Genomic DNA, 19,597 nt, shown 5'->3' on the forward strand with positions numbered 1-19,597 from the left:
ACAGGTAATATATAGGTAATATACAGGTAATATACAGGTAACACACTGATAATATACAGGTAATATACAGGTAACATACAGGTAATATACAGGTAACATACAGGTAACACACTGGTAACATACAGGAAATATACAGGTAACACACTGATAACATACAGGTAATATACAGGTAATATACAGGTAACATACAGGTAACAAAAAGGTAATATACAGGTAATATATAGGTAATATACAGGTAACACACAGGTAACACACAGGTAATATACAGGTAATATACAGGTAACACACTGGTAATATGCAGGTAACATACAGGTAATATACAGGTAACATACAGGTAATATACAGGTAACATACAGGTAATATACAGGTAACATACAGGTAACATACAGGTAATATACAGGTAACACACTGGTAACATACAGGTAACATACAGGTAATATACAGGTAACATGCAGGTAATATAAAGGTAATATACAGGTAATACACAGGTAATATACAGGTAACATACAGGTAACATACAGGTAATATACAGATAATACACAGGTAACATACAGGTAACACACAGGAAATATACAGGTAATATACAGGTAACATGCAGGTAATATACAGGTAACACACAGGTAATATACAGGTAATATACAGGTAATATATAGGTAATATACAGGTAACACACAGGTAACACACAGGTAACACACAGGTAATATACAGGTAACATACTGGTAACATACAGGTAATATACAGGTAGCATACAGGTAACATACAGGTAATATACAGGTAACAAACAGGTAATATATCGGTAATAAACAGGTAACATACAGGTAACACACAGGTAATATACAGGTAATATACAGGTAAAATACAGGTAATATACAGGTAACAAACAGGTAATATATAGGTAATATACAGGTAGCATACAGGTAACACACAGGTAAAATATACAGGTAATATACAGGTAATACATAGGTAATATTCAGGTAACACACAGGTAACACACAGGTAATATACCGGTAATATACCGGTAATATACAGGTAACATACAGGTAAAATACAGGTAACATACAGGTAATATACAGGTAATATACAGGTAATATACAGGTAATATACCGGTAATATACAGGTAACATACAGGTAATATACAGGTAACATACAGGTAATATACAGGTAATATACAGGTAACATACAGGTAACACACTGATAACATACAGGTAATATACAGGTAATATACAGGTAATATACAGGTAACATACAGGTAACATACAGGTAATATACAGGTAATATACAGGTAACATACAGGTTAGGAACACATCTCACCCAACACAATCTGATTCTTCAACTGAAATACCTTTCTCTGATTGGTTTGGATAGTGTGTGGCAGCCGCCGTCAACAGACCGGTCGTCTGACTAACAGCTCTCTCTTGTCTGTCTGTGTGTCCCCCGTTATGTTCTCCGGGATCAGCAGTGACCTCTGCTTTTAGGACAACACACTCTTCCACACACACCTCACCGTGAGGATTTAAACCGAGGCACGCTACGCACGGACACACAGGTAAAGTGCGCTACTCACGAACACTGGTAAAATACAGGTAATATACAGGTAATATACAGGTAATATACAGGTAACATACAGGTAATATACAGGTAACATACAGGTAACAAACAAGTAATATACAGGTAATATATAGGTAACACACTGGTAACATACAGGTAATATACAGGTAACATACAGGTAACAAACAGGTAATATACAGGTAATATATAGGTAATATACAGGTAACATACAGGTAACATACAGGTAACATACAGGTAATATACAGGTAACATACAGGTAACACACAGGTAACAAACAGGTAATATACAGGTAATATACAGGTAACACACTGGTAACATACAGGTAACATACAGGTAATATACAGGTAACTTGCAGGTAATATACAGGTAATATACAGGTAATACACAGGTAATATACAGGTAACATACAGGTAACATACAGGTAATATACAGGTAATATACAGGTAATATACCGGTAATATACCGGTAATATACAGGTAACAAACAGGTAATAAACAGGTAATATACAGGTAACACACTGGTAACATACAGGTAACATACAGGTAATATACAGGTAACATGCAGGTAATATACAGGTAATATACAGGTAATACACAGGTAATATACAGGTAACATACAGGTAACATACAGGTAACATACAGGTAATATACAGGTAATATACCGGTAATATACCGGTAATATACAGGTAACATACAGATAACATACAGGTAATATACAGGTAACATACAGGTAACAAACAGGTAATAATACAGGTAATATACAGGTAACATACAGGTAACATACAGGTAACATAAAGGTAATATACAGGTAACATACATGTAATATATAGGTAATATACAGGTAATATACAGGTAATATACAGGTAATATACAGGTAAAACACTGGTAACATACAGGTAACATACAGGTAACATACAGGTAACATACAGGTAATATACAAGTAATATAGAGGTAATATACAGGTAATATACAGGTAACACACTGGTAATATACAGGTAATATACAGGTAACATACAGGTAATATACAGGTAACATACAGGTAACACACTGGTAACATACAGGTAAAATACAGGTAACACACTGGTAACATACAGGTAATATACAGGTAACATACAGGTAACAAACAGGTAATATACAGGTAACATACAGGTAATATATAGGTAATATACAGGTAATATACAGGTAACACACTGATAATATACAGGTAATATACAGGTAACATACAGGTAATATACAGGTAACATACAGGTAACACACTGGTAACATACAGGAAATATACAGGTAACACACTGATAACATACAGGTAATATACAGGTAATATACAGGTAACATACAGGTAACAAAAAGGTAATATACAGGTAATATATAGGTAATATACAGGTAACACACAGGTAACACACAGGTAATATACAGGTAATATACAGGTAACACACTGGTAATATGCAGGTAACATACAGGTAATATACAGGTAACATACAGGTAATATACAGGTAACATACAGGTAATATACAGGTAACATACAGGTAACATACAGGTAATATACAGGTAACACACTGGTAACATACAGGTAACATACAGGTAATTTACAGGTAACATGCAGGTAATATAAAGGTAATATACAGGTAATACACAGGTAATATACAGGTAACATACAGGTAACATACAGGTAATATACAGATAATACACAGGTAACATACAGGTAACACACAGGAAATATACAGGTAATATACAGGTAACATGCAGGTAATATACAGGTAACACACAGGTAATATACAGGTAATATACAGGTAATATATAGGTAATATACAGGTAACACACAGGTAACACACAGGTAACACACAGGTAATATACAGGTAACATACTGGTAACATACAGGTAATATACAGGTAGCATACAGGTAACATACAGGTAATATACAGGTAACAAACAGGTAATATATCGGTAATATACAGGTAACATACAGGTAACACACAGGTAATATACAGGTAATATACAGGTAAAATACAGGTAATATACAGGTAACAAACAGGTAATATATAGGTAATATACAGGTAGCATACAGGTAACACACAGGTAAAATATACAGGTAATATACAGGTAATACATAGGTAATATTCAGGTAACACACAGGTAACACACAGGTAATATACAGGTAATATTCAGGTAACATACTGGTAACATACAGGTAATATACCGGTAATATACCGGTAATATACAGGTAACATAAAGGTAAAATACAGGTAACATACAGGTAATATACAGGTAATATACAGGTAATATACCGGTAATATACAGGTAACATACAGGTTATATACAGGTAACATACAGGTAATATACAGGTAATATACAGGTAACATACAGGTAACACACTGATAACATACAGGTAATATACAGGTAATATACAGGTAATATACAGGTAACATACAGGTAACATACAGGTAATATACAGGTAATATACAGGTAACATACAGGTAACATACAGGTAACACACTGATAACATACAGGTAATATACAGGTAATATACAGGTAATATACAGGTAACATACAGGTAATATACAGGTAATATACAGGTAACATACAGGTAATATACAGGTAACATACAGGTAATATACAGGTAATATACAGGTAACATACAGGTAATATACAGGACTGGTAACATACTGGTAACATACAGGTAATATACAGGTAATATACAGGTAACATACAGGTAATATACAGGTAACATACAGGTAACACACTGATAACATACAGGTAATATACAGGTAATATACAGGTAATATACAGGTAATATACAGGTAACATATAGGTAATATACAGGTAATATACAGGTAACATACAGGTAATACACAGGTAACATACAGGTAATATACAGGTAATATACAGGTAACATACAGGTAACACACTGATAACATACAGGTAATATACAGGTAATATAGAGTTAACATACAGGTAATATACAGGTAATATACAGGTAACATACAGGTAATATACAGGTAACATACAGGTAACATACAGGTAATATACAGGTAATATACAGGTAATATACAGGACTGGTAACATACTGGTAACATACAGGTAATATACAGGTAATATACAGGTAACATACAGGTAATATACAGGTAACATACAGGTAACACACAGGTAACATACAGGTAATATACAGGTAATATACAGGTAACATACAGGTAATATACAGGTAATATACAGGACTGGTAACATACTGGTAACATACAGGTAATATACAGGTAATATACAGGTAACATACAGGTAATATACAGGTAACATACAGGTAACATACAGGTAACACACAGGTAACATACAGGTAACACACAGGTAATATACAGGTAACATACAGGTAACACACAGGCAGCATACAGTTAATACACAGGTCATATACAGGAAACATACAGGTAACATACAGGTAATATACAGATAATACACAGGTAACATACAGGTAATATGCAGGTAACATACAGGTAATATACAGGTAATAACAGGTAACATTCAGGTAACATTCAGGTAACATTCAGGTAACATACAGGTAACATATAGGACAGGTAACACACAGGTAACATATAGGTAACATACAGGTAACATACAGGTCACATATAGGACAGGTAACATACAGGTAACATGCAGGTAATATACAGGTAATATACAGGTAATAACAGGTAACATTCAGGTAACATTCAGGTAACATTCAGGTAACATACAGGTAACATATAGGACAGGTAACACACAGGTAACATATAGGTAACATACAGGTAACATACAGGTCACATATAGGACAGGTAACATACAGGTAACATATAGGACAGGTAACATACAGGTAACATACAGGTAACATATAGGACAGGTAACATACAGGTAACATACAGGTAACATACAAGTCACATCCAAGGACACAGGCATGGCACACTGAATGACTGTTTTAAATGTATTAGAAGTAACGAGGTATCGGCTTGTTTTAGAATGTAATTGAAATTAGGTGTTATTTTTCAGGCATAAACTGTTCTTAGCTAACAGGTGTGTGTGTGTGCGTGTTCGTGGGTGTGTATAGCAGGTCTCCAGTAGAGGACATGGTGGGTCTCTAACAGCCAATCAGGATGCCGAAGAAAGACAACAAGAAAGACAAGAAAGGAGGCAAGCCGGAACCTGAGAAACAGAAAGAGGAGGTAAAGACAGGGAAAGATGACAGAAAGAAGGGAGGAAAGGAGGACAAGAAAGGAGGGAAGAAAGGCAAGGAGGAGCCTCCCACAAAAGGAAAAGGACAAAAGGAGGACAAGAAAGGAAAAGATAAAGGGAAGGCAAAGAAGGAGGAGTCAGAAGAGGAGTTCCTGAGTGAGGAAGAGGAGGAGGAAGAAGAGGAAAACTCTGATGATGATAGAGGGAGGGGTCGAGGGGGTAAATCTGCTAAGGGGAAGTCCCATGGTCGCCGTGGGGACGAAGATGAAGAATACGAAGAAGAAGAAGACGAGGAAGAGGAGGATGAGGACGAGGACGACAGGAAGCGCAAGAAGAAGTCTAAAGATGGCCGTCATCATAAAGACAAAGGAGGGAAGGGAGAAGAGAAAAACAAGAAGAAAGAGAAGAGGAAGAAAGAGGAGGTGTCTCCAGAACCTCCGGTTAAAGAGCTCCCTAAGAAGGGTCTGAAAAACTTGTCCAGGATGTTCATGAGGTTTTCGGGGGTGCGCAGACGGAGGAACTCCAGGAAGAAGATGGGAGGAACCTCCAGACTGTTCATGGGCCTGGGGAAACGCCTACGCAAGTATGGACCTATTTCATTTTTTAACTTTACATTATTTACTGTAATGTCTTTGAGATCGTTACACAATAGTCCAGGGATCACCGGTAATAGTCTTTTATAGTTCCATAACTATACTTTACTTCCTCCATCCCACCATCCTTCCCTCCCTCCTTCGCCCCCTCCCTCCCTCCCTCCCTCCCTCCCTCCATCGAACCCTCCCTCACTTCCTCCCTCCCTCGCCCCCTCCCTCCCTCCCACCATCCCTCCCTCCCTCCCCCACTTCCTCCCTCCCTCCATCAAACCCTCCCTCCCTCCCCCTCCCTCCCTCCCTCCCTCCCTCCCTCCCTCCCTCCCTCCCTCCCTCCCTCCACAGAAACCGTGAGAACAAGGTGAAGAAGAAGACGCGCAGGGAGTCAATACTGAAAAACACATCTAAGTTCATGATACGGTTCAACCACTCCAAGAAGGTCAAGAAGTTGAAAGAGAAGGAGGCGAAGGAGAAGGAGGAGAAGGATGGTGGGAAAAAGCAGTCCTACATGTTGATCAGACTGGGGAGAGGAACAAAAGGACAAGATAAGAAAGTTGGGTTCTTCAATGGTCTGTTCAGGAAGAAAATGGCCAACGGAGCACCGGACTTCAAGGCCCAGAGTCATTTGCTAGGGCAGGTTGCCGGGGCCACCAACTGGCTGACCAAGCGGTTTATCTCTACCAAGCATCGTCAGAGTGCCATGGGGGGACTGGGCTGGGCAGGGGGTGGGCAGAGACCAGGGTTTGGCCGTCAGGGAGGAGGGGTTCACAGCCGACAGGTCAGCACGAAGGGTCAGCAGGCACAGCGGGATCGTACCTATGGGTATCAGAACGGTAGCTATCAGCATGACGACGACGGCGATGATGTGTACGAGTACACAGAGGGGTACGACCAGCAGGTCATGGGGGGGTATGACCCCCGGGGGGTGGCAGGAGCAGGGGGATATCAGAGGCGGTCTGTAAAGGCTCACGGTGGTCAAGGTTACGGTTGTGGTCATACTGGTTACGATGATCGGGAGGACCCCTACGGGCAGCAGCAGGTTTCCGGAGGGCGGGGCGATCAGGGGTATTACTATGACGACACAGGGGAGTACTACGATGTTCCGTCGCAGGACCTGGGTTATTACGAGGACGAGCCGGGGCTCTACGATGACGGGGGTGGTTACTACGATGACCAGCAGGGTCTCTATGACGATGAGGGCTGTGAATACTACGACCCCTACCAACAGCAACAACAACAACAGAGTTACTATGACGACCAGGTCGCCATGGGGGGTTACTACGGGCAGCAGCCGATGGGGATGTACGGCGAGGAAGGCGGGGCGATGGAGTACTATGACCCAATGGGAGCAGGGCAGGAGTACGATGAGTATGGCAATGTCTATGACGAGCAGATGATTATGGACCCCCAGCAAGGTCACTACGACAACGGGATGCAGGGCCAGGGGGGATTCTATGACGACGGGATGGGTGTGTATGAGGAGATGATGATGGGAGGTAGAGGGGGCGGTGGTCTTTACCAGGACTACCAGCTGCACTACAGCGAAGAGGGACTACCTTTCCCAGACTTCTCCTACAATGCCTACAACTCCCAGCAGCCAGGAACACAGATGCCTTATGGGTATGACCCCATGGGGGGAGAGATCCCCCTGCAGGGGGCTGAGATGGCCTTCAGAGTGCCCAGGCCTCAGGTACGTCTGTTTGGGAAGGAGCGTCTGGACGTCCCCCCGGCACCTTTCCCCCCTCCTCCGCTACCCGGTCACCACGACGACATCCTATCGGAGATACAGTATGAGGAGCAGGACATGTCGATGATGTCACCACAGCAACAGCTGTTGGCCCAGCAACAGAAGATGATGTCGCAGCAGCAACAGATGATGTCGCAACAACAGCTGCTGATGTCACAGCTGACCACACCGCAAGAACAGACGATGTCACCGCACGGTATGCCGATGTCACCAAAACAGCAGATGATTGACGACATGATGATGCAACAGCAACAACAGATGATGTCACCACACGATACGATGATGTCACAACAGCAGCCGATGATGTCACCACAGCAACAGATGGACGACATTATGATGCAACAGCAACTACATATGATGTCACGGCAACAAGGCATGATGTCACCACCTCAACAAATGATGTCAGCACAACAACAAATGATGGAAGACATTATGATGCAACAGCAATTACATATGATGTCACAGCAACAACAGATGATGTCACCACACGAAATGATGATGTCACCACAACAACAGATGATGTCAGAGCGGATGCCCCAGGCCCCTACCCCGACGGCCATGTTGATAAAGCAGCATAACGCCCCGAATGGGATGGGCGGGGCCATGATGGGCGGACCAATGGGGTACCCAGGAACCCCTGTGATGCCCCGCTCCCCCCGGATGTCCCCCCACCCCCAGCGAGCCCACCCTTCCCCGATGATGATGTCACCCCAGCAGCAGATGATGTCCCAGCATCCCTCCCCCCGGGGCTCACCCCTGCCCAGCCGCAGCCTCTCCCCCTCCCGCCGGGGCTCACCCCTGCCCACCCGCAGCCTCTCCCCATCCCCCCAGCCCTCCATGAGAGGCTTACCTCCCCTCGGCCAGAGACCCTCCTCTGTTCTCCACAGAAGGATGTCTCCCCCCTCATCCTTCATAACCTCACCCCTCTCCCCGCATCGACGACTCCAGCCCCAGCGCCCCCCTTCCCTGGCCCTCTCCCCCGGCCGCCCCCCGTCTCCCCCCATCTCCCCCCGAGCATCCATGATCCGACGCTCTCCCCCCTCCTCCCCCCGCGGCTCCATATGCAGAGTTATGCCTCCCCCCTCCTCACCCTCTCCCTCCCGTTTGGGGGGAGGAAGTCCTTTTGGAGCGAGGAAGGTCCTCCGCGGCACTCCCTCCCCCTCCTCCCCCCGTCGTGCCTCCCCCCCTGCCTCCCCCCAGGTCAGGACAAGACCAAGGGACTCCATCCACCTCCCACCCTCCTCCCCCATCTCAATGCGAGCCTCCCCATCTCCCTCCAGACGTAGTTTCTCTCCCGCACCTCGCCCCGCCTCCCCCACCCTCTCCCATCACTCCACGCGTCTCCTGCGACAGGGCGAAACTCCTCTGGTGCGCCCACGGTTCGGAGGTCGCGGCCCCGTACCCATGGGAACCGTCAGACCGTCCCCCATGGGAAGACGAGGACGACCGATGGCCCCAACCCAGAACGTCCCTCCCTTTAGAGCCTCAGTCCGCTCCAACCACACTGCCCTCACCCTCTCACCCCGCCTCTCTCCCCGTCTCACTCACCACCCCTCACCACAGATAGGCCATCGCCCTCCTCTAAGCCACAGGGAGTCGGGAAGGTACCTTCCTGGGAGACCCGTAGGCCGAGGTCGTCCCCTAATAAAGAGACAGTCTATTCGCGGGCCGGGCATGCCACCTCCCTCTCCCCAACCCTCTCTCAAATGCTACCCTCCCCTCTCCCCTCACCTCTCCCACCGCACCTCCTCTCCTCACCCCTCCATACGTGCTTCCCCCCTACTCCCCCGCGCCCCGTCCCCGGACCCCTACTCTGACTCTTACGCCCAGGACCCCTATGGCCATTCAGAGCAGTTCGTTCCCTCCTCCCCAATGCTGCAGGGGGCGCTCCAGAACCAAACCCTCCGTAACGCGTCATTCACCTCTCCTCGCTTGCGGCCCATGTCACCGTACGCCCAACAGGTACCGGAGTACGCCCAGCCTTCCTCTCCCATGCTCCAGGGGGCGCTCCAGAACCAACAGCTACGTAACGCCTCTTTCACCTCCCCACTACAACAGCCTATGTCGCCCTATGCGCAGGATATGGGGGGTTATGAAGACCCTATGATGCCTTCCTCCCCCATGCTCCAGGGGGCGCTCCAGAACCAACAGCTACGTAACGCCTCTTTCACCTCCCCACTACAACAGCCTATGTCACCCTATGCTCATGATATGGGGGGTTATGAAGACCCTATGATGCCTTCCTCCCCCATGCTCCAGGGGGCGCTTCAGAACCAACAGCTACGTAATGCCTCATACGCGTCACCGTTACAACGACCCATGTCCTCCTATGGATCTATGGGCGGGTACGATGAACCTCTCCCCCCTTCCTCCCCGATGCTAGGCAATGCTCTTCAGAACCAGGCGCTACGTGGAGCCTCGTTTGGAAGCCCGGCATTACAGCGTCGTGGGAACCCGTACGGTCCAGTGGTGACCCAATACGACTACCACTCCGAGCCCGGCCCATCCCCTCTACTCCACAATGCCCTGCAGAACGCCAACATGAGGAACGCCTCCTTTGGAACCCCGATGCTCCAGCGCCGAGGGGGCAACCCCTTCGGACCCGTTGTCCCTGACTACTACGGAGCGTTGCAGAACCCACAGATGCGACAGATGGTTCAATCCCGGGGTGGCCTCCTTCCGCTCCGTTCCCCCTACGGACCGCTAAAACCTGAGCCACGGTTTGGCAACTCCCTCCAGAACCACAGAGTCCATGGGATGATCGTCACAGATCCACCGAACCTAGCGGCGGCTCTCATGAACCCGGCACTAAAGACGGCATCGTACACCTTACCGGACGGTACCATCGCTATCGGACCCCAGCAGCAGAAGAATCCGAATCTCTCTGCGGCATTATTGAACCCTTACCTTAAATCAGCGTCGTATACTCTACCAGACGGTACCATTATCATAGACCCCAGGAAACCGGTCTCACCGTCCCTCGGCCGCGCGCTCCAGAACCCAGCAATGATGAACACTTCCTACACTCTGCCGGACGGAACCATTAGAGACCCCAATGCTCCCGTCTCTCCTAACCTGTCTTCCGCGTTAAACAACCCTCACCTGAAATCAGCCTCGTATACGCTCCCTGACGGTTCGATTATCATCGACCCCAGGAAACCCAGATCTCCGAACCTCCTGGCGGCGTTATCCAACCCGTACCTGAAGACGATCTCCTACGAGCTCCCAGACGGTTCTATAATCATCGATCCGCGGAAACCCACCTCGCCCAATCTGTCTTCGGCACTCCTGAACCCGGCGATGCGGAATGCCAGCTACGCCCTAGAAGGAACTGTGATCACCGATCCCAACGCTCCGATCTCTCCGAACCTGTCTTCCGCATTGATGAACCCACACCTGAAGTCAGCCTCCTACACGCTACCGGACGGTTCTATCATCATCGACCCACGGAAACCCCGGTCCCCGAACCTGCTGGCCGCTCTACAGAACCCGTATCTGAAGTCAGTATCTTACGAACTGCCTGATGGAAGCGTCATCATCGATCCTCGTAAGCCTCGCGGGCCAGACCTGTCGGGAGCCCTGTCAGGCGCCCTGTCGCAGAACCAGGACCTGATTAATCAGAAACGGTACCGACTTGGGGACGGAGCCCTTGTGATCCCTGGGCAAAAGCCCCGCCTCGGCGTCGCCCTGATGAACCAGAACATGAGGAAGGTCAGTTACTGTTTCCTGTCTGTCACTGTTTACTTGATGCCAATGACAACTTCCTCAATAACTGTTTCTTGTTTCAGTGACTGTTTCCTGTGTGTCAATGACTGTTTCCTGTTTCAGTGACTGTTTCCTGTGTGTCAGTGACTGTTTCCTGTTTGCCAGTTACTGTTTCCTGTGTGACAATGGTTGTTTCCTGTAAGTCAGTGGCTGTTTCCTGTCTGCCAGTGACTGTTTCCTGTGTGTCAGTGACTGTTTCCTTTTCTCCTGCAGGTGGACTATCGCCTAGGTGACAGCGGGGCGCTGTCCGTCCGGCCCACCAACCCCAGGCTCTCTGAGGCGTTGCAGGAGAACCGGGATCTCCTGAGCCCAAACCGGTACCGGCTGCCAGAACGCAATACGCTGATGCGGAAGTTTGGGAATCCGTACCTGGACGAGGCCCTGCAGAACACACAGCACCTCCGTTATGCATCGTACAGGTTGGTTACCAGGCTGCAGGTAGAACTCTTTACGGTTCCAGGTCAAACCCTATAAGTTTCCAGGTAGAACCTTTTTACCAAAGCGTAATTTGAGGGCTCTTCGTTGAGCGAAAAGCTTTTACCTGGAACCGAAACGGCTTCTCCAACAGAGATAGCAGAATAGCTCTTTATGGTTCTGGGTTCTGTTTCTAAGAGTGTAGAGCACCCAGCTGTAATTTAAGTATATTGCAACACTGTTATCTTTAAGTAAATACAGTTCCTCTTCTTCTTTTTCTTCCAGACTGCCCCCGGGGCTTCAGGGGCAGGATAACCGCTACGCTGTGGTTCCGCCGTACGGGCCGCGATCTGGCCACTGGGCTGGCAACGCACGCTCCGGCCAGGAGGGGGATGATGTCTGGGCCTCCGAGAGGGTTCTACCGCACGGAACCGTGCAGAACCTCACCAAGTGGTCCATGTACCGCGAGGTCATGGAGTCGGAGGGTATCACTCCCGCAGCACCGGGAAAACTGGAAGGAACGGGGGAACCGGACTGGAACCCTAATAGAGAGGGGGAACCCAACAGCTGGTACGAGAAGGTAGGACAACCTCTACTCAACATTCTTACCTTAATTAAGCATTTCGCTACACTCGCATTAACATCTGCTAACCATGTGTATGTGACAAATAAAATTTGATTTGATTTGATTTAATTCGTGGTCTGACAAACATCGCTGTAGCTCTGCAACCTGTAACCACAGATGCGGAAGGGAGATATCGGTAGATTGAGATGCATCCAATGCAAAAAAAACAGATGTCTCTACATTAAACTGACAGATTTTGATGGCTCTCCCCTAGTCTTAGCTGGCTCTGGCTCTCCCCTAGTCTTACCTGGCTCTCCCCTAGTCTTAGCTGGCTCTGGTTCTCCACCAAGTCTTACCTGGCTCTGGCTCTCCCCTTGTCTTAACTGGCTCTGGGTCTCCCCTAGTGCTACTTGGCTCTGGCTCTCCCCTAGTCTTACCTGGCTCTGGCTCTCCCCTAGTCGTACCTGGCTCTCCCCTAGTCTTACCTGGCTCTGGCTCTCCCCTAGTCTTACCTGGCTCTGGCTCTCCCCTAGTCGTACCTGGCTCTGGCTCTCCCCTAGTCGTACCTGGCTCTGGCTCTCCCCTAGTCTTACCTGGCTCTCCCCCTAGTCTTACCTGGCTCTCCCCTAGTCTTACCTGGCTCTGGCTCTCCCCTAGTCTTACCTGGCTCTCCCCTAGTCTTACCTGGCTCTCCCCTAGTCTTACCTGACTCGGGTTCTCCCCTAGTCTTAGCTGGCTCTGGCTCTCCCCTAGTCTTACCTGGCTCTCCCTTAGTCTTAGCTGGCTCTGGTTCTCCACCAAGTCTTACCTGGCTCTGGCTCTCCCCTAGCCTTACCTGGCTCTGGTTCTCCCCTAGTCTTACCTGGCTCTGGCTCTCCCCTAGTCTTACCTGGCTCTGGCTCTCCCCTAGTCTTACCTGGCTCTGGCTCTCCCCTAGTCGTACCTGGCTCTGGCTCTTCCCTAGTCGTACCTGTCTCTGGCTCTCCCGTAGTCTTACCTGGCTCTCCCCCTAGTCTTACCTGGCTCTCCCCTAGTCTTACCTGGCTCTGGCTCTCCCCTAGTCTTACCTGGCTCTCCCCTAGTCTTACCTGGCTTTCCCCTACTCTTACCTGGCTCTCCCCTAGTCTTACCTGACTCGGGTTCTCCCCTATATTTACCTGGCTCTGGCTCTCCCCTAGTCTTACCTGACTCTGGCTCTCCCCTAGTCTTACCTGACTCTGGCTCTCCCCAAGTCTTACCTGGCTCTGGTTCTCCCCTAGTCTTACCTGGCTCTCCCCTAGTCTTACCTTACCTCTAAATCTCCCCTAGTCTTACATGGCTCTCCCTTAGTCTTAACTGAATATGGCTCTCCCCTAGTCTTACCTGGCTCTCCCCTAGTCTTATCTGGCTCTCCCCTAGTGTTACATGGCTCTGGTTCTCCCCTAGTCTTACCTGGCTCTGGCTCTCCCCTAGCCTTACCTGGCTCTCCCCTAGTCTTACCTGGCTCTGGCTCTCCCCTAGTCTTACCTGGCTCTCCCCTAGTCTTACCTGGCTCCGCCCAGTCTTACTTGTCTCTCCCCTTGTCTTACCTTGCTCTGGCTCTCCCCTAGTCTTACCTGGCTCTCCCCTAGTCTTACCTGACTCTGGTTCTCCCCTAGTCTTATCTGGCTCTGGTTCTCCCCTATTCTTACCTGGCTCTGGCTCTCCCCTAGTCTTACCTGGCTCTGGTTCTCCCCTAGTCTTACCTGGCTCTGGCTCTCCCCTAGTCTTACCTGGCTCTCCCTTAGTCTTATAGAGCTCTCCCCTAGTCCTACCTGAATCTGGCTCTCCCCTAGTCTTAAATGGCTCTGGCTCTCCCCTAGTCTTAAATGGCTCTCCCCTAGTCTTACCTGGCTCTCCCCTGGTCTTAGGACCCATAGGGTTAGGACCCATAGGGTTAGGATCCATAGGGTTAGGATCCATAGGGTTAGGGTTAGGATCCATAGGGTCAGGATCCATAGGATTAGGACCCATAGGGTTAGGATCCATAGGGTTAGGATACATAGGGTTAGGACCCATAGGGTTAGGGTTAGGACCCATAGGGTTAGGATCCATAGGGTTAGGATCCATAGGGTTAGGACCCATAGGGTTAGGGTTAGGATCCATAGGGCTAGGATCCATAGGGTTAGGATCCATAGGGTTAGGACCAATAGGGTTAGTATCCATAGGGTTTAGGATCCATATGGTTAGGATCCATAGAGTTAGGATCCATAGGGTTAGGACCCATAGGGTTAGGGTTAGGATCCATAGGGTTAGGATCCATAGGGTTAGGATCCATAGGGTTAAGGTTAGGACCTATAGGGTTAGGACCCATAGGGTTAGGATCCATAGGGTTAGGATCCATAGGGTTAGGATCCATAGGGTTAGGACTCATAGGGTTAGGACCCATAGGGTTAGGACCAATAGGGTTAGGACCCATAGGGTTAGGACCCATAGGGTTAGGATCCATAGGGTTAGGGTTAGGATCCATAGAGTTAGGACCCATAGGGTTAGGATCCATAGGGTTAGGATCCATAGGGTTAGGATCCATAGGGTTAGGAAAAATAGGGTTAGGGTTAGGATCCAGAGGGTTAGGACCCATAGGGTTAGGGTTAGGATCCATAGGGTTAGGATCCATAGGGTTAGGATCCATAGGGTTAGGACTCATAGGGTTAGGACCCATAGGGTTAGTATCCATAGGGTTTAGGATCCATATGGTTACGATCCATAGGGTTAGGATCCATAGGGTTAGGACCCATAGGGTTAGGTTTAGGATCCATATGGTTAGGATCCATAGGGTTAGTATCCATAGGGTTTAGTATCCATATGGTTAGGATCCATAGAGTTAGGATCCATAGGGTTAGGACCCATAGGGTCAGGGTTAGGATCCATAGGTTTAGGATCCATAGGGTTAGGATCCATAGGGTTAGGACAAATAGGGTTAGGGTTAGGATCCATAGGGTTAGGACCCATAGGGTTAGGGTTAGGATCCATAGGGTTAGGATCCATAGGTTTAGGATCCATAGGGTTAGGACTCATAGGGTTAGGACCCATAGGGTTAGGACCAATAGGGTTAGGATCCATACGGTTAGGACCCATAGGGTTAGTATCCATAGGGTTAGGGTTAGGATCCATAGGGTTAGGATCCATAGGGTTAAGGTTAGGACCTATAGGGTTAGGATCCATAGGGTTAGGATCCATAGGGTTAGGATCCATAGGGTTAGGACATATAGGGTTAGGGTTAGGATCCATAGGGTTAGGACCCATAGGGTTAGGGTTAGGATCCATAGGGTTAGGATCCATAGGTTTAGGATCCATAGGGTTAGGACCCATAGGGTTAGGACCCATAGGGTTAGGGTTAGGATCCATAGGGTTAGGATCAATAGGGTTAGGATCCATAGGGTTAGTATCCATAAGGTTTAGGATCCATATGGTTAGGATCCATAGAGTTAGGATCCATAGGGTTAGGACACATAGGGTTAGGGTTAGGATCCATATGGTTAGGATCCATAGGGTTAGGATCCATAGTGTTAGGATCCATAGGGTTAAGGTTAGGACCTATAGGGTTAGGATCCATAGGGTTAGGATCCATAGGGTTAGGACAAATAGGGTTAGGGTTAGGATCCATAGGGTTAGGACCCATAGGGTTAGGGTTAGGATCCATAGGGTTAGGATCCATAGGGTTAGGACTCATAGAGTTAGGACCCATAGGGTTAGGACCAATAGGGTTAGGATCCATAGGGTTAGTATCCATAGGGTTTAGGATCCATATGGTTAGGATCCATAGAATTAGGATCCATAGGGTTAGGACCCATAGGGTTAGGGTTAGGATCCATAGGGTTAGGATCCATAGAGTTAGGATCCATAGGGTTAAGGTTAGGACCTATAGGGTTAGGACCCATAGGGTTAGGATCCATAGGGTTAGGATCCATAGGGTTAGGACAAATAGGGTTAGGGTTAGGATCCATAGGGTTAGGACCCATAGGGTTAGGGTTAGGATCCATAGGGTTAGGATCCATAGGGTTAGGATCCATAGGGTTAGGACTCATAGGGTTAGGACCCATAGGGTTAGGTCCAATAGGGTTAGGATCCATAGGGTTAGGACCCATAGGGTTAGTATCCATAGGGTTTAGGATCCATATGGTTAGGATCCATAGGGTTAGGATCCATAGGGTTAGGATCCATAGGGTTAGGACCCATAGGGTTAGGATCCATAGTGTTAGGATCCATAGGGTTAGTATCCATAGGGTTTAGTATCCATATGGTTAGGATCCATAGAGTTAGGATCCATAGGGTTAGGACCCATAGGGTTAGGGTTAGGATCCATAGGGTTAGGATCTATAGGGTTAAGGTTAGGACCTATAGGGTTCGGACCCATAGGGTTAGGATCCATAGGGTTAGGATCCATAGGGTTAGGATCCATAGGGTTAGGACAAATAGGGTTAGGGTTAGGATCCATAGGGTTAGGACCCATAGGGTTAGGTTTAGGATCCATAGGGTTAGGATCCATAGGTTTAGGATCCATAGGGTTAGGACTCATAGGGTTAGGACCCATAGGGTTAGGACCAATAGGGTTAGGATCCATAGGGTTAGGACCCATAGGGTTAGGGTTAGGATCCATAGGGTTAGGATCCATAGGGTTAAGGTTAGGACCTATAGGGTTAGGATCCATAGGGTTAAGGTTAGGACCTATAGGGTTAGGACCCATATGGTTAGGATCCATAGGGTTAGGACCCATAGGGTTAGGGTTAGGATCCATAGGGTTAGGATCCATAGGGTTAAGGTTAGGACCTATAGGGTTAGGACCCATAGGGTTAGGATCCATAAGGTTAGGATCCATAGGGTTAGGATCCATAGGGTTAGGACAAATAGGGTTAGGGTTAGGATCCATAGGGTTAGGACCCATAGGGTTAGGTTTAGGATCCATAGGGTTAGGATCCATAGGTTTAGGATCCATAGGGTTAGGACTCATAGGGTTAGGACCCATAGGGTTAGGATCCATAGGGTTAGGATCCATAGGGTTAGGATCCATAGGGTTATGGTTAGGATCCATAGGGTTAGGATCCATAGGGCTAGGATCCATAGGGTTAGGGTTAAGACCCATAGGGTTAGGATCCATAGGGTTAGGATCCATAGGGTTAGGGTCCATAGGGTTAGGGTTAGGACCCATAGGGTTAGGATCCATAGGGTTAGGATCCATAGGGTTAGGGTTAGGACCCATAGGGTTAGGATCCATAGGGTTAGGACCAATAGGGTTAGGATTCATAGGGTTAGTATCCATAGGGTTTAGGACCCACAGGGTTAGGACCAATAGGGTTAGGGTTAGGATCCATAGGGTTAGGAACCATAGGGTTAGGGTTAGGATCCATAGGGTTAGGATCCATAGGGTTAGGATCCATAGGTTTAGGGTTAGGACCCATAGGGTTAGGACCCATAGGGTTAGGATCCATAGGACCCTGGTCAACAGTAATGAACAAAAGATGTGGTCAGTGTGAATGAGAGTCAATGCTAAGACATTGTACAATAATCTTCCACTGAGTGACTGTGTCTGTGTCCGGAGGAGAATTAACAGATTGATCTCTGAGGTTAATACCCTTATTGTAAGAGTCGGGGTGTTAACCCCCGGTGTCCTGGCTAAATTCCCAATCTGGCCCTCAAACCATCACGGTCACCTAACAATCCCCAGTTTACAATTAGATCATTCATCCCCCTACTCTCCCCTGTAACTATTCCCCAGGTCGTTGCTGCAAATGAGAACCTGTTCTCGGTCAACTTACCTGGTAAAATAACGGATAAATAAATTAACAGTTACAGAGTTAACCTGACAACACAGAGCATTGAGTACCACAAGGTCTAACAGAGTTAACCTGACAACACAGAGCATTGAGTACCACAGGGTCTAACAGAGTTAACCTGACAACACAAAGCATTGATTACCACAGGGTCTAACAGAGTTAACCTGACAACACAGAGCATTGAGTACCACAGGGTCTAGCAGAGTTAACCTGACAACACACTGTTCACCATCAACTACCCAGACAGACAGACAGCGGACGGACGGACGGACGGACGGACCGACAGACAGACAGACAGACAGACAGACAGACAGACAGACAGACAGACAGACCTACACTACCTCAGACCAGACAGACCTACACTACCTCAGACCAGACCAGACCTGAGACAGACAGACAGACATGGAGACCTACACTACCTCAGACCAGACCAGACCTGAGACAGACAGGGAGACCTACATTACCTCAGACCTGACCAGACCTGAGACAGACAGACAGACATGGAGACCTACACTACCTCAGACCAGACCAGACCTGAGACAGACAGGGAGACCTACATTACCTCAGACCTGACCAGACCTGAGACAGACAGACAGACATGGAGACCTACACTACCTCAGACCAGACCAGACCTGAGACAGACAGGGAGACCTACATTACCTCAGACCTGACCAGACCTGAGACAGACAGACAGGGAGATCTACACTACCACAGACCAGACCTGAGACAGACAGACAGACAGACAGACAGACAGACAGACAGACAGACAGACAGGGAGACCTACACTACCTCAGCTATTCTGTGGATCTCAAAAGATATTATGGGATTTTGAAGTCTTCATGTTTCATAAAGGAAGACTGTATTTTAATACATAGCATTTTAAGCTCTCTGGGATATATGGGACGGTAGCGTCCCAACTCGCCAACAGCCAGTGAAAGTGCAGGGCGCCAAATTCAAAACAACTACAATCT

General features: G+C 47.5%; 1 protein-coding gene across 1 annotated transcript in view; it reads left to right on the plus strand.

Moving 5' to 3' along the window:
- The first annotated feature begins 9,518 nt into the window (after positions 1-9,518).
- The window catches only part of LOC139369998 (unconventional myosin-XV-like), a 123,726-nt gene continuing 113,647 nt past the window's right edge, over positions 9,519-19,597 (plus strand). The window contains exons 1-4 of the mRNA XM_071109276.1: positions 9,519-9,914; positions 10,371-11,801; positions 12,069-12,274; positions 12,555-12,849. Coding sequence (XP_070965377.1) covers positions 9,519-9,914; positions 10,371-11,801; positions 12,069-12,274; positions 12,555-12,849 — 2,328 coding nt within the window. The remainder of the gene's footprint in view (positions 9,915-10,370; positions 11,802-12,068; positions 12,275-12,554; positions 12,850-19,597) is intronic.

Source organism: Oncorhynchus clarkii, chromosome 17 (genome assembly GCF_045791955.1).
Source record: "Oncorhynchus clarkii lewisi isolate Uvic-CL-2024 chromosome 17, UVic_Ocla_1.0, whole genome shotgun sequence".
Taxonomy (NCBI): domain Eukaryota; kingdom Metazoa; phylum Chordata; class Actinopteri; order Salmoniformes; family Salmonidae; genus Oncorhynchus; species Oncorhynchus clarkii.